The 14472-nt window shown below is 38.3% G+C and overlaps 1 protein-coding gene across 8 annotated transcripts in view; it reads left to right on the top strand.

Moving 5' to 3' along the window:
* The first annotated feature begins 2894 nt into the window (after window positions 1-2894).
* Window positions 2895-14472, top strand: part of LOC107592272 (glutamate receptor 3-like) — a 35498-nt gene continuing 23920 nt past the window's right edge. For 4 of the 8 annotated variants that reach the window (XM_016281699.1, XM_016281697.1, XM_016281700.1 and 1 more), the window contains exons 1-4: window positions 2895-3235; window positions 3464-3622; window positions 9027-9266; window positions 13481-13668. In XM_016281699.1, the coding sequence (XP_016137185.1) occupies window positions 3148-3235; window positions 3464-3622; window positions 9027-9266; window positions 13481-13668 (675 nt within the window). In that variant the 5' untranslated portion in view covers window positions 2895-3147. The remainder of the gene's footprint in view (window positions 3236-3463; window positions 3623-9026; window positions 9267-13480; window positions 13669-14472) is intronic. The other 4 variants (XM_016281693.1, XM_016281695.1, XM_016281696.1 and 1 more) reach the window with 3 other exon arrangements.

Genomic DNA, 14472 nt, shown 5'->3' with positions numbered 1-14472 from the left:
TTGTATGGGTCAAAATTATTGATTTTTCTTTTATGCCAAAAATCATTAGGATATTAAGTAAAGATCATGTTCCATGAAGATATTTTGTAAATTTCCTACTGTAAATATATTAAAACTTAATTTTTGATTAGTAATATGCATTGCTAAGAACTTCATTTGGACAACTTTATAGGGGTCATATTATGCTACATGCACTTTTACAAGTAGTTTGAACTGAAATGTGTGTTGGCAGTGTATGTACACAACAACGCTATAATGATAAAAATCCACCCAGTGTTTTTTTTTTATCTGGTTACATTGAAAAATTTTAACCAAACTATGTTACAGACTTTTCATTAAGACCCTAAAGAATCATATCAACTTGTGGAAAACGGCCATCCTATGACCCCTTTAAGGGCAATTTTCTCAGTATTTAGTTTTTTTTGCACCCTCAGATTCCAGATTTTCAAATAGTTGTATCTCGTCCAAATATTGTCCTATCCTAACAAACCATACATGAATGGAAAGCTTATTTATTCAGTCTCAATTTCGATTTACCTATATGACTGGTTTTGTGGCCCAAGGTCACATATATACTGTATGTGTGTATGTTTATGTAAGTATATATGTATGTATGTATATACACCCATATATACACCCACATATTACCATTACCATGCAAGATGGCGGCGCGTTCACACGCTGCGGCTTCTCTCTCTCCCGACAGAAAGGTGTTTTCGTGTTTTTTGTCTTGTGAGTCGCAGTGTTTTTGTATGCATTCGTCACGTCTATTTGTTTCCAATAAATGCTTTTCATGGGTTTAGTTTTAGTTAACTATAATAACCCTGGCTTGCAGTGATTTTTATATGTGTGCATGAATGAGTTTTAATGAACAATTCAAGAATTGAAATCATTCTAATTTTAAATACTGAAACTACAATTCAGAGGGTTCAAAATGAGCATATACTATATGACAACTTTTTTTATTTATTTATTTATCCTGGAACAGGGACATTGTTAAGTTAAGTGTAGTGGTGATACAGCAGTGCTAATTATTACCAATCAACAACAAATCAATCAAGAGAATATTTTATTACGTTGGATAAAGTAACATGTTTTTTAGTTTTAAGGCTTCATAAAATGGTTTGCATTGTATGTGCAGTATTTTGCACAGCTTGTGACCTTGTGCGCTTCTAAATTCACATGAGATAAACCCCATTGTTTATCTCATGTTTTTCCCCCTAATATAACTTTTGTGCTTTTCACTGTCTTGGGAGTATAGAGGTCTCAAAAGACATCAGATCAGCTGCGTTTTTTATCTCATTGTTTATCTCATGTTTTTCCCCCTAATATATATTTTGTGCTTTTCACTGTCTTGGGAGTATAGAGGACTCAAAAGACATCAGATCAGCTGCGTTCCATCTGTGCTGCTGTTTCAGAATGGAATAGCCAGCTGTAGACAACTTCAACATTTCCATGGCAATACTGCATTGTGGGTGTGTTGCATGCTAATCCGCGTCCAGCTCAATGTTAAATGCATTTCAGTAGTGACACCTGTAAGCAACAGGTGCAAGATGACTCATTGTGACATAATAATAATAAGAATATTATTAAGATGAGCAATTCATTCCCTTTAGAGCCATTATGTATGACTTAAAAAACTATTTTTATAGAGAGAGTTGAATTCACACATAACGGAATTTGTTTTATGTGCACATGGCTTATCCAGCCATCTGCACATCAAACTGCAAGTCAAAATTTAGCCAAAAGACAATGTGGTCAATTCACAGGTATATGGTTCACTTATATGTGTGTGTTTTGAATGTGAATTTGAGAGATGTTTGTGAGAGTGTCTATGTGTCTGCATTCAACAAGAGAGCCAGTCTGATAAATCTGGCACAGCGTACACAGACATGGCTTGTATGGTCAGTATAGACACAAGTACTCACACACACACACACACACACACACACACACACATACATAGGAAATAAGGAGCTGAGGAAATCTGGGTCACTGTTAGTCAGCCGTATCCAGCTCAAAGCTGTGAGCTTTCGGTTTTGGGTGATGCCAAGGCTGAAAATGTGGAAGCATAACACAATTACAGGCACCTCCAGAAAGCTTTTCTCTGAGTAGAGTGCGTTTCAAGAATAATAAAGATCCTATATTGGCGTAAACAGCCTAAATGCATGAAAACATTTTTATAGATGAACATGTTTTCGCTATATGAGTCAGTCAGTCCTTAGAAGCATGAAAGGACAGCTTGTGTTATCTGAAGCACTCCAGAGACAGACCTCACACACACAGCCAACAGCAGTGATCAAACAGATCAGAGAATTAAAAAAGGGGGGAAAATCACTTACATAGCCTAGTGATATGCACGGGACAAAATAGATAAACACGTACATGAAAATAATAGTTGGATAATATTTAATCTAAAATCTCTTCAAACAGCAAGAATCCCCTGATCATAAGGAACAACACAAATGTGAATTGTTTACACACACGCAGTGCAGTGTGGTAAAGACCTCAAGTTTACAGCCTGCAGAGATCACCTCTACTCGACATAAAATATTAATATTCTGTTAGAAGTTCAAACTAATGCAGTTCACCTCATTGACTCGTATATCAATATCTCTCTCCTTTAGGCATAGGCTATGCTTTAACACTATATGACTAGCGCGCGGGTGTAGGATATAACGCTCCGGACCTGTGGGTTGTTGTTTGAACTTTAATTTTTTGTGTTAATTTGCCACTGTGCGCGCGAATGGACACAGGGTTTGTGCAGAATATAAGGGGTTTAAAGGACAGCTTTGAAGTGGACTGTTCCCAGGGTCGCGTGCCGATTTTTCTGAGCTGTATGCGGACTGCGCACGCGGGTCCGCAGTGGCGGGTTGCGCGCGTGCGTTTGCGCGTACGCGGGTGCTGTTGTAATTTCACGTCACATGAAGTTTGATCAGCGGTCCGATTGGATGATCCGCAGCGCTGACCTGAATTGAGAAGCTCTTGCGCTTGTTTGCTCGTACTCGGTGTTCGTCCTGTAGCCTGAATGCACCTCTCCGGCATCGCGTGAGGGAGTCGGTGCACATCTGGCGGTTTTTGTTGTCGCCCTCTCGCCCGGACTGGATGTTGCGCGTGAGTTGAAGAATTCTAGAGGTCGGAGACAAAATGCGGCAGCGAGCGCACGCGTGCGTCCTGCTCCTGCCGTGGCTGGTGCTGCAAACCCAGGCAGGCTTTCCAAACCAGATCAATATCGGTGAGTGAGTTGATTATTTATTGATCAAAATATTAGACATCTACTTCCTTGGAAACGCGCAGAGATCTTCATCTACCTGCTGCATCACCCACAGACACTGCATACGAGAAGTTTGCATCTCTAGCGCCAAATGGAGTGTAAATGATGTGAATGTTACTAGTACTATCTCTCACTCGAACAAGTCTAAAGTCAAGTAAATGCTCTTAACTCATCTGATCTCGCATGCAGGTGGTCTCTTTATGCGCTCCACGGTCCAGGAACACAGCGCGTTCCGCTTCGCCGTTCAGCTATACAACACCAATCAGAACATCACCGAGAAACCCTTTCATCTGAATTATAACGTGGACAATCTGGAGTCATCCAATAGCTTTTCAGTCACGCACGCCTGTGAGTCTCTGCTCTTTTTTTCCATATACAATTCTGCGGGACGCCCCGCACCTGTTCTCCTTTAACCTTTAGAGCGTTGTAATAACGATATATAGGTGTTGAATTCAGGTGAATTGGGACACTTTTTGCCATTGAGATGACTGGGGAAAATGTCCCAGTTAAGCTGAATTCACCCATATCTATCTATCTATCTATCTATCTATCTATCTATCTATCTATCTATCTATCTATCTAAGAATAGAATGAGGGCTCCTTTTTCTTACGAAAGACAGAGATTTGGTTTTCAACTTTGCAGGGACATATTGTGAGGAGGCAGGAGACAACCCTCAGATTCTAATTTTTAAAACAAACCAAAAGCGATTCAAGCAATGAGTCACAGGACCTTGATCATGTTCACAATGTAGGTGTTAAGAAAATTCAATTGTGTGGAAGTAAATCTCATATTACAAGCATGTGCAATATTCCTCACATCAGTTGTCTCATTTTCTATTATTTCTCTGCCCATAACATATTAAATAAGACTGCTGATCTGTCCGGTTTTTGGTATTTGACTGAATCCTCTTGTTTACCTATTATTAAAAACTTTAAAGTTCATTGCATTAAGTGTTATTTTAGTCATAGGCAACAAAAGGCAGCAACATTACACATGACATGCTGCCCCCGCACACAACTGTAACAGACACATGCTCTGTTTGTCTCATCCGAAGATTCTCTCAGGTTAATTAATCAAATAAAATGCAACCAAGTACAGTACAGTTTATTTGTAGTAAGCATGTAGAATTTGGCTGGAGTTGACAGCCAAAATGAGGTGAAAGCCAAGGTTTTAATATGAAAGAACCAATGATTTAGTTGCAATGTCAAGAAAAAGAGAAAGAAAGCAAGTACAAAAAAAAGAAGAAGAAAAGAGAGCAGATAAAGACTGATAGTGTGAGAAGTTGGCAAAAAGAGAAATGGAGAGAAGAAAACATGAAAAACTCTTCTGTGGCACAAGCCTCAGGTCTTGATAATAGAGAGATTGAGAGAATAGCAGAAAGACTGAGGGAGAGAGATGATGATGAGTGCAGGCTGACATTTACACACATGCCCAAACAAGTGCAAGGGTTAGTCCCTGCACTGTGTGAGTGTGTATGTGTGTGTGCACGAGAATGAGACCGCTTTACCATCATTATAAAATGCCTGTTTACAGCTGCTGTCATTACCATTTTGTGTCTTTGACTGGCCTGGCTGCTCATCTGAGCGTGTCTGTGTGAGAGACTGTTTGTGAGCTTTTGGTTTCCTAGCTTATCATGATGTTATTGCTGCAGTCATTGATCTTTCTTCACTGCATTAACACACACATACACACACATTGCTTCAGGCATCTGGTTAGCCCATCAGACAAAAACAGCTGGGCTTTTAAAAGTATAAATAAAAAGAGTTTGCGTGTGGAGACATTCACATAACCTCTCAGACTCTGACGGTGATTTTAAAGTTTAATGAAAAAACTCTGCGGAGATGCTCTCAAAGCTCAAAGTACATATTCAGGAATAACATGACAGGAAAGACAAAGTGATGCTTTAACAGTGATGCAAGAATGGTTCATAAATAGAGACAGACACTTATTTTTCTCTCTGGGGATGTCTTTGAATCAGAGTACACACACGTTTGCATGCAGTGCTTGTATTAGTCAGGTGTTAGCTCGGTACGGTCGCTCACAGCGCTGTGAGAGTGAGTTGTGTGTCAAACGGTTCCTGAGCAAAAGGTTTTGACAGCTTACGTATGCAGTGACCCTGCTGTTTTAATTGAGGCAATCTGCATAGAGGAGAGAAGACTGTATGGGGTCAGAGGGTCTGTAAACAGGTTATTTTTCACTCACTCTTTTGCTCTCTCTCCCTCTCTATGACTTTCCGTCTTCGCATCGTTTTTTTCTTTATTATTCCCTGGAGCGTTCGAGAGACAGATGAAAAGAAGGGCAGAAAGGCAGTAAGCAGATGTAACCTGCTGGCTCAGTTAGAAGAACAAATGAAGGAGAGAAAAACAGAGCAAGAGAGAGAGAGAGACATGTAATCATTACCTCGTCTCTGTGTAATTTCTACACCACTAGCGTTACCAATTGGAATAGCAAAAATAAATTTTAAAGTCGGCATGAATTTGACATTTCTAAATGCATGTAATTGGTTTTATTATTTGTAATTTTTTATGAAAATGTCATAACTTAATCTTCTGGTGAAATATCAGACTTCTCTCAGGTGATGTGGGCCGTATCTATGTAATTATTTAATCCTCATAAACTCTGCCCATTTCTTACAATCGACTGCAAGCTCGCATTCATTGCTATCTCTACTTTTTTTCTGTTTGATAATCCCACAATAAATATGAACAGTACAAAAAAGATTCTATATTTTGACTTTGAATGATGAAACTGTAAGAAATTTCTGATAACTATAACCAATTATCAACAGCATGTTATGGGCAATACAATAACCAGTAATTTAACTTGTTGGCGATTTGGTTAAAAAACACTCGTATTAAATTTGTAAATAATCTACACTTCACAATGCATATGTGTAGACCAAAACTGTTGATTCCATATTTAAATTGATACATTTGTGGCCCTGGACCACAGAACCAGTCTTAAGTCACTGGGGTATATTTGTAGCAATAGCCAAAAATACATTGTATAGGTCAAAATTATATATTTTTCTTTAATGCCAAAAATCATTAGGATAATAAGTATAGATCATGTTCCATGAAGATATTTTGTAAATTTCCTACTGTAAATATATTAAAACTACATTTTTGATTAGTAATATGCATTGCTAAGAACTTCATTTGGACAACTTTAAAGGTGATTTTCCTCAATATTTAGATTTTTTTGCACCCTCAGATTCCAGATATTCAAATAGTTGTATCTCAGCTAAATATTGTCCTATCCTAAAAAACCATACATAAATGGAAAGCTTATTTATGCAGCTTTCAAATTTCAATTTCGAAAAATTGACCCTTATGACTGGTTTTGTGGTCCAGGGTCACATACTAGTTTCACCTTCAAATTATAGACATTACGTTTTTGGAGTACACAATGCAAAATAGCCACTGATATATTGTGCACCTGTAGTTGTTTTCAAACAGGTTTAAACACTTCTCATGTCTGTAATTGGTCAGACAAACAGATATTCTCACCATAAAATCTTATCATGGGTCGAGTCAATGTTGCTATGTCGCGCTGCTCAAACAAGCTGAGCAATAATTTGATTGCGCCACAGTTTTTACACTTTTCAGGAAAATCCAACTACAAAATGGCTTACTTGTAGATGACTCTCTATTAAGCTGAGATAGTAGAAAGTATAGTAACAAAATAAATAAATAAATACATTTAAAAAACATAAAAATCACACACACTTCAGCTTAAAGGACTGAATGAGAGAGTGAGTAAGAGCTGAATGTGTCTCTCTGAACTGCAGTGATGGTTTGTTCTCATGGTGAGACCTGCTTTCCACTGAGGCACGATCAATATAGAAAGAGAACAAGACAGGACCACCTAAAACACGCACTCACTCTAAAACAGATACCCAGACAAATGCAATGCTCCAGTTGTGTGTGTGTAAATATGAGCCATATGATTTTCTTTCTTCTTTAGACACATTTCATGAAAATCCAGTTGGTGAATTCAGGACAATGATATTACATCGTGATTCACTTTGAATGTATGTCTCTCGCTGATCATTGTCCAAACACTTTGATTGATTTTGGTGAAAAACAACCAAATTGAGCACCAAAGTGATGTATTTTTGAAGGTTAACCCGGCGGTTAGTATCACTCTGGTTCTGTAGTCATATTTAGTCACTTGTTATAAACGATCTTTTTCAAGACAATTAAAAAGTTTTTGGCCACCAAAATTTTTCACTCAAAAAATCAATTTTAAAAATAAAATGGTGGTGGGCAGCATTACTTTCTGGTGCATCATACAGCGCTTCCGCCACCTACTGGACTGGAGTGTGAAGCAGAGGTGCAAAGGAGAGCATTGGTAACTGATGCCATTTTAATGGATTTACATTCTGCTTATAAAAAAACTGTTTAGATAGACCACTAATTTGAATATTGAGGATGTGTCACCATATGGTGTATATGGCTTTAGGTGCAGGACTCAATGTGTGTGTTTGTTTGTCTGTAGTCTCTTAAGGTCCGTTCACATCAATAAAGATAACTATATTAGCGTCCACACCAGCGGACGATATTGTCTGTTTATTCCAAGCGCACGCTCGTCTGCCACTTTAAATTCTCAAGCTCATTATGGCAGGATTGATTCTGATTGGCTGTCAATGTTTTTATCGTTCATCAGCTGGAAAAATCGTTCTGAAAGTGATTCCAACGATATCGTTTCTCTGTGCCTTTATCGTTATAGCTGTGGACTCTGCCATTCTTTAATATGAGAGATTTTTAGAACAATATCTTTATCGTTATCTTAATTGTTATCGTCCTTGGTGCCTTTACAGTGTTTGCAGAGGTGTTCTGTGTTGGTCTCTCTGTTGTACCAAAGCTCTCAATCGTGTATGAGTGTATTTGCTTTGCTGTATGAGTGTTTGAGCATGTATGCTTTTAAATGTAGGCCGTGAATGTGTGTTCATCTGTGTGTGATGATTTTTAACCTCTGGGCTCTCTGAGTAATGTGACATTTGCTTGTATTTTCCTCCTTTTTCTCCCTCATGTCCACATACCACCCATTACTTTTTTCTTGCTTTTTTGTTTGTATATCTTCTGGACACATTTAGGAACATTTGTCCCATTTGTTCCTTTTCCTAGAATCGGCTAACCTCTATTCATGCCATGGTCTGTTAGTCACTCCTATTCTCTCCCTCGCGCTCTTACTTTTCAAGAAGCAGGTGTTTGTGCAAGGCAAAAATTATTTGCTTCAGGAAACAAAAGTAAAAATGTCCTCCTTCTGGGTAATGTAAGGTTGTAAATATTCAGTTAATAATACAGCACTAAACCTGAATGAATGCTTAACACTGACTTCGTTCTTTCATATATTACTGTAGAGATGTCAGTGAACTCAATCCGTCTACTGTCAGTTTAGCTACATGTTTGCCAGATTTAGAAACATTCTTTAAATAATTTAGGTGACAACTGCATTTAGGGTATTTAAAATAAAAAATAAGTCATTTGATTTGGATTTTTGATTAATTCACATCGTATTGAAATACATGCAGCCTGTGACATTAAACCAGATGTTATAACCTTTCCATTTCTGCGAACAGGCTATTGTCTCTTTAGGTCGCTTTTAAAGACTCAAACACACACACATACACACACACTCAGTCGAGATCATCATAATACAAAATGCTTATGAGTGTTAATGTGGCTAATGTTTGTTTATCCTGAAATGAACACTGACTCTGCTTCCATCTTTCTCTTGGTCTTGCAGTCTGTTCTCAGTTCTCCAGGGGTGTATATGCAATATTTGGATTCTACGACAGGAGGTCAATGAACACATTAACGTCATTCTGCGGTGCTCTGCACACCTCCTTCATCACTCCATCTTTTCCCACGGACACAGATGTGCAGTTTGTCCTGCAGATGAGGCCAAGCCTCCGGGGGGCACTGCTCAGTTTGCTAGCCCATTACAAATGGGAGAAATTTGTCTACCTTTATGATACTGATAGAGGTGAGTAAAGACACACACAAACACATATACTGTCAGTGGCTGGTCAGTTTTTGCCCAAAAATGAAAATTGTGACTGAAAAGAAGTTATTTTGAGAAATGTCTCAGAGTATTTGGTTGCCAACATTCTTCAAAATATGTTCTTTTGTGTTCTGCAGAAGAAAAAAAGTCATACATGTTTGGAACAACATGAGGGTGAATAAATGATGACAGAACTATCCCTTTGTAGCAACAGATCTTTTCTTCTGTATTTTGATGTGTATCTGGATGTAACAGATTATTGAAAAATAAAAAATGCAGGGTGATTTGGCTCTATGCGTCGGTTGTTGATTGGATTTTGAGGTGTGGGCATTGCACTCAAAAGTGAATGCTTGCATGTGTTGGGGTTTAAGCGGACTAAATGGCCCAGGCCCTGTTTACACCTGCTATTAATATGCATCTTTGTTGATCCGATCATGAGTGGATGACAGTAAACACAAGTGTAAAGGGGGTCTAAATCATTTAGAGCTTGTTAACTTTCAACCACTTCCAGAGGTAGTCAAAAACACATTTCACCTGATTCTTATTATTCTTATCTGTCTACCTACTGACTTAATATGTAATCATTGTAGAACGTGTTGTGAGAAAGTGCACCAAAACCAGGGCCGTCCTTAGGGGGGTGCAAGTGGTGCAGTCGCACCTGGCCCCACAGCGAATGGACCGAGGGGGACCCTCCCCGGAATGCGATGGTGCTTTTAGGGAGCAAAATTTTTAAATTCATCTTAACCTACTTTAAGTATTATTCATTCAGTCATTTTCCACCATGTCATGTATCACTGAAGTCTCTAGAAGCAATCTATAGCAATTTCAACTAAAATACATGTTTCATCATGTTTCATTTATTTGACAAATAATTGTATATTGTAGTGTCAGGGGCATCATGCACTCATTATTTTTGAGGGGGCACATTGAAGGGGGGGGAGGCTCTCATGCTTGTCATGTGACACAGCAGCCACAATACCACTGTATAACTGATATAGGCTTATGTCCCTACTGAAAAAAAAAACAATAAAATCATCACAGAAAAATGTAATGGTTTCCACTTCAAATAACCATTACAAACATTACAAATCACCAACTTTTAACCATTAAAACATTAAAAAATGGTTTTCTGTAATGTGTTTTGGAACCTATTCCATTAGGATTTATTGGTTTTAACAAGCCACCAATAGAAGGCAACCAATTACCAGTAGAGACCAACAGGGTCCATTACAGTTTTCAGTAAACCAATACAGGTCCCATTATAACCAGTAAAACCATTACAAATTTTGTAACGGTGTGTATAGTTTTTTTTCAGCAGGGGTTTTATAATTTTTTTTCATTTTAATCGAAATATTCCCAAAATATATCATGAAATATCTCAATTCTCAAATATGTGTAAATTAATGCATTTTGCACCTTTATAGATTGTTAGTTGATTTATAATAATAAAAATCCGTCTTTATACTTAAGTACCAGATATGGGTGTCACACCATAAAATATTTTTAATACGACTGACTTTGTATTTATTGTGAATTTAATAAAAACATTGTAAGTTACTAATTAGCCTGTAACACTTTCATTGTACAAAAAGAGAACAAAGAACCTTTACATTATCAAAGAACATTTTCATTCAGTTTAGCCAGTTCAAGCACACTCAAAAACTCCCATAATAATCTCTAAAGTTGTTTACACCGTGAAATTAATATCTTACTTACATTCGTACATCTTCACTTTGTTGTTTCTGATGAGAGAATTAGCCATAGAATTCATTCAGCCAGTGCGCACGGTGACGAAACAGCGTGTTTCAGCGGTGACTCTGATTGCCTCTGAATGGTCCTTGCATTCATAAGCTCAACAGAATCGTATGTGATTGGTTCTAATGTGCAGTGCTTTAAAAACGCGTGTGTCTGTGTCTCCGCCAACGAACGCAGATTTGAATTTAGCATCTGGTGATGTTTTTCTTTTTTTTTTTACATATAGTTTACAGGCCAAACTGCGCATTTCACTCAAAATTGTTTGGTGTGATATGATTCTAAATTTAGGGGGGCCAAAGGGGGAGCCAAGCTTGTTGACAGGGGGCACTGGCCCCCCCTGGCCATCCCCTAGAAACGCCCCTGCCTGTAGTAAACCTTGTCTGTTTGATGAGTTGTATAGGTCTAATGTTTGCTTTTTTTCACAAAAAAATATAAAAAATAAACATTGCTGTTTATATTGCACATAGTGACATAATGCAGTCAAACACTCGTATAATGGAGAACAGTTTTTCTCTGTGTTTGTGTTCCAGATCATCTGATGGGCGTGCAGCCAACAATCACATATTTTTCCTAGCTTGTTTACTCTAAAGAGAGATGACGAGAGATATTGTTATGTTTTCTCCAGGGATTATCCTTAATGGATTAAACACATCATACTAATGAACAGGGCTGCGTTTCCCAAAATCATCATAAACCTAAATTGATCGTAGCTCCATTGGTGAAAATGGTTCTACGATCAACTTAGGCTTACGATGGTTTTGGGAAGCGCAGCCCAGAACAGTGTGCTTACAGCTAAAATTCAATAAATCATCATTTGGACCTCCACTACAGTGGGCGCCAAAAGAGAGAAAACATTAAAATTCTGGGGTTCGAAATTGATCATGTGAACTCTTATGTACAAAAGATCAGATTTTCTTCCATTGAAGCACAAGATGCTTTTTGATGATACAGTGCAGACAGTCTCAATCTGTTACCTCCGTTGAAATCACCCACTACTGTCAGCAGGGAGTTGGGCTGGTGGTGCCAAACTTTAAATGGCTTTACATCACCACAGGGCTTGTGTATCTGTTAAATACGCTAAACAGTGACGATTAAAAAAAATCTGTGTGAGCCTTGGCTTGCTGGTTATCATAAACACTCTAAGACATTGATTTGTGCTGTTGAGATGAGTGCTACAATCTTTGGCAGAGACTCTCAATAAAAATGCAAAAGGCCAAGTATATAATTAAACCAAAAAAAACTATTGAGAGAGGTTAAGAGTTATTTAATGAAGGTGCTGTAAAAGATTTTGTCCATACAATGTTTAGCAAGACCCTCTTATCGCTAGTGAGAAACTCATGTTTAATCCTCTTTAATAAACCTTTGCGGGTCTGATATATGGCCTTCCACTTATACTAACATGTATGACTAAGAGGTGAAGTGCTTGTGTGTATGTATGTCTTTTGAATTCTCACCTCTCTGCAAGCTGTCAGTCTTGATTAATTGGTCACGGCTAAACAGCCTTGCGGCCTGGCACTCCAGGATGTATGCTAATTAACATGGTGATTGATTGAATGTGTGTGTGTTGTCCTATAATGAATGTGATCACAGGGCTAAAAACAAGACAGAATGGAACAGGGCTGATTTGTGTCCTGTATGGCCTTGAGCTGGAGGTTATAAAGGGTGTTAGTGAACATTTCTGTTACATTGTGTTTGCTTTGAATCCTTTGATGGAAATTCTGAGTTAAGTACACCTGTGGTGCACTCTAAGGTAAAAAGATACCAAGCTGTCACTGGGGTGGTACCCTTTCAGAAGGTACTACACATTAAAGGAACACTCCACTATTTTTGAAAATAGGCTCATTTTCCAACTCCCTTAGAGTTAAACAGTTGAGTTTTACCGTTTTCGAATCCATTCAGCTGATCTGCGGGTCTGGCGGTAGCACTTTTAGCTTAGCTTAGATAATTGAATCTGATTAGACCGTTAGCATCTCGCTCAAAAATGACCAAAGAGTTTCTATATTTTTCCTATTGGATCGGAGTGGATCTGATGTATTGCAGCTGACCTGATTAGTAGCGTAAATATATAATCTGCAATGGATCTGATCTATAGTGAAACCTATCTGAAATATATGAATGAAAGCCTGAAATGCACCTGCACACAAATGCACAAACGTATATATGTTTGATATAAAAATATGTGTGTTCTACCATTGCATTAGCATCATTAGTACAGAGTTGCAGTAATTACATTCACCATGCTTTTTCTTTGCCTTCCCTCCTTTCATCCCTTCAGATTTGCACTGCATCAGCAGTTCCTCTATGTTCTCAAACCAGAGAGAGAGAAATGAAGCAGTACTTGCTCCATCATTTTGGCCCAATTCTGCCCTCTTACTACATCTACACAAGCCATGCGTAGCGGTGTATTTTACACCATGTATTATTCTCTTTTTCTCTCTCAGGGTTTTCCATCCTACAGGCCATCATGGAATCTGCAGTGATGAATAATTGGCAGGTGACAGCACGTTCGGTGGGGAACATAGTGGATCCACTGGAATACCGGCGCATTATTGAAGAAATGGATCGTCGGCAGGAGAAACGTTTCCTTATCGACTGTGAGGTGGAACGTATTAACAGTATTCTAGAGCAGGTACATAAAAACACATATGCACACATCATTTAATTTCATCTGTCAGTCAGTTTACAGGGACTGTCTTTCTGTCTGTCGTAGTGGGGAATGGTTCTGTCTCAGTTTTGTGGTATTGATTAATACCTTTCCAAAATTCAACCGTTGTTAGCAAATAAGGTGATAAAAATAGTGTGTGTGAGAGCATGCGTGTGTTTGTGTAAGTAGGGCACAGCGTCCTGTAACAAGGGAACAGTGAGAAAACTAAAAATACTCCCTTTCCTCTCATCCAAAAATACAGCTCTCAAAGGTAGTGTTACATTCTCCGATTCTGTTTGTCTCTTTCACTTGTTCTTTGTCTTTCTGTTTTTTACCCTCTGTCTCTACTTTCCTAGCTTTTCCCACACACACATATACATGGAGAGAAAAGAATGTGTGTGTGTCTGTATGTGACTAGGAGGTCACAGAGATAATGAAATCCACGAGTTGATCAATCAGCACTCAGAGAAAGCTAATCAGAGCTCTGCACTTCTAGCAGACTGGCTGTCTGCTGCTATTTGTAAATCAATAGCTGTGTGTGTGTGTGGGTGTGGTTGGGGGTCGTACCTTTATGTTGTGCCTAAGAGTCAGCAAAGCTTTACTGGCACGGCATTAAAAATTTCAATATTGCCAATGTATTCAAGTGCTACACTTTGCAGAACAATAAATAATAACACAGTCCTGTGATGTGTGGGAAGACACAATATTATAACAGCTCGATTGCACCCAACTTGTTCAAGCAGGACAATGGAGACTTTCATTTCTGATTATGTGAATATGGGCACTACT

Source organism: Sinocyclocheilus grahami, unplaced genomic scaffold (assembly GCF_001515645.1).
Source record: "Sinocyclocheilus grahami isolate Dianchi unplaced genomic scaffold, SAMN03320097.WGS_v1.1 scaffold152.1, whole genome shotgun sequence".
In the NCBI taxonomy this organism is placed as follows: domain Eukaryota; kingdom Metazoa; phylum Chordata; class Actinopteri; order Cypriniformes; family Cyprinidae; genus Sinocyclocheilus; species Sinocyclocheilus grahami.
This window is presented reverse-complemented; position numbering and strand designations above follow the sequence as displayed.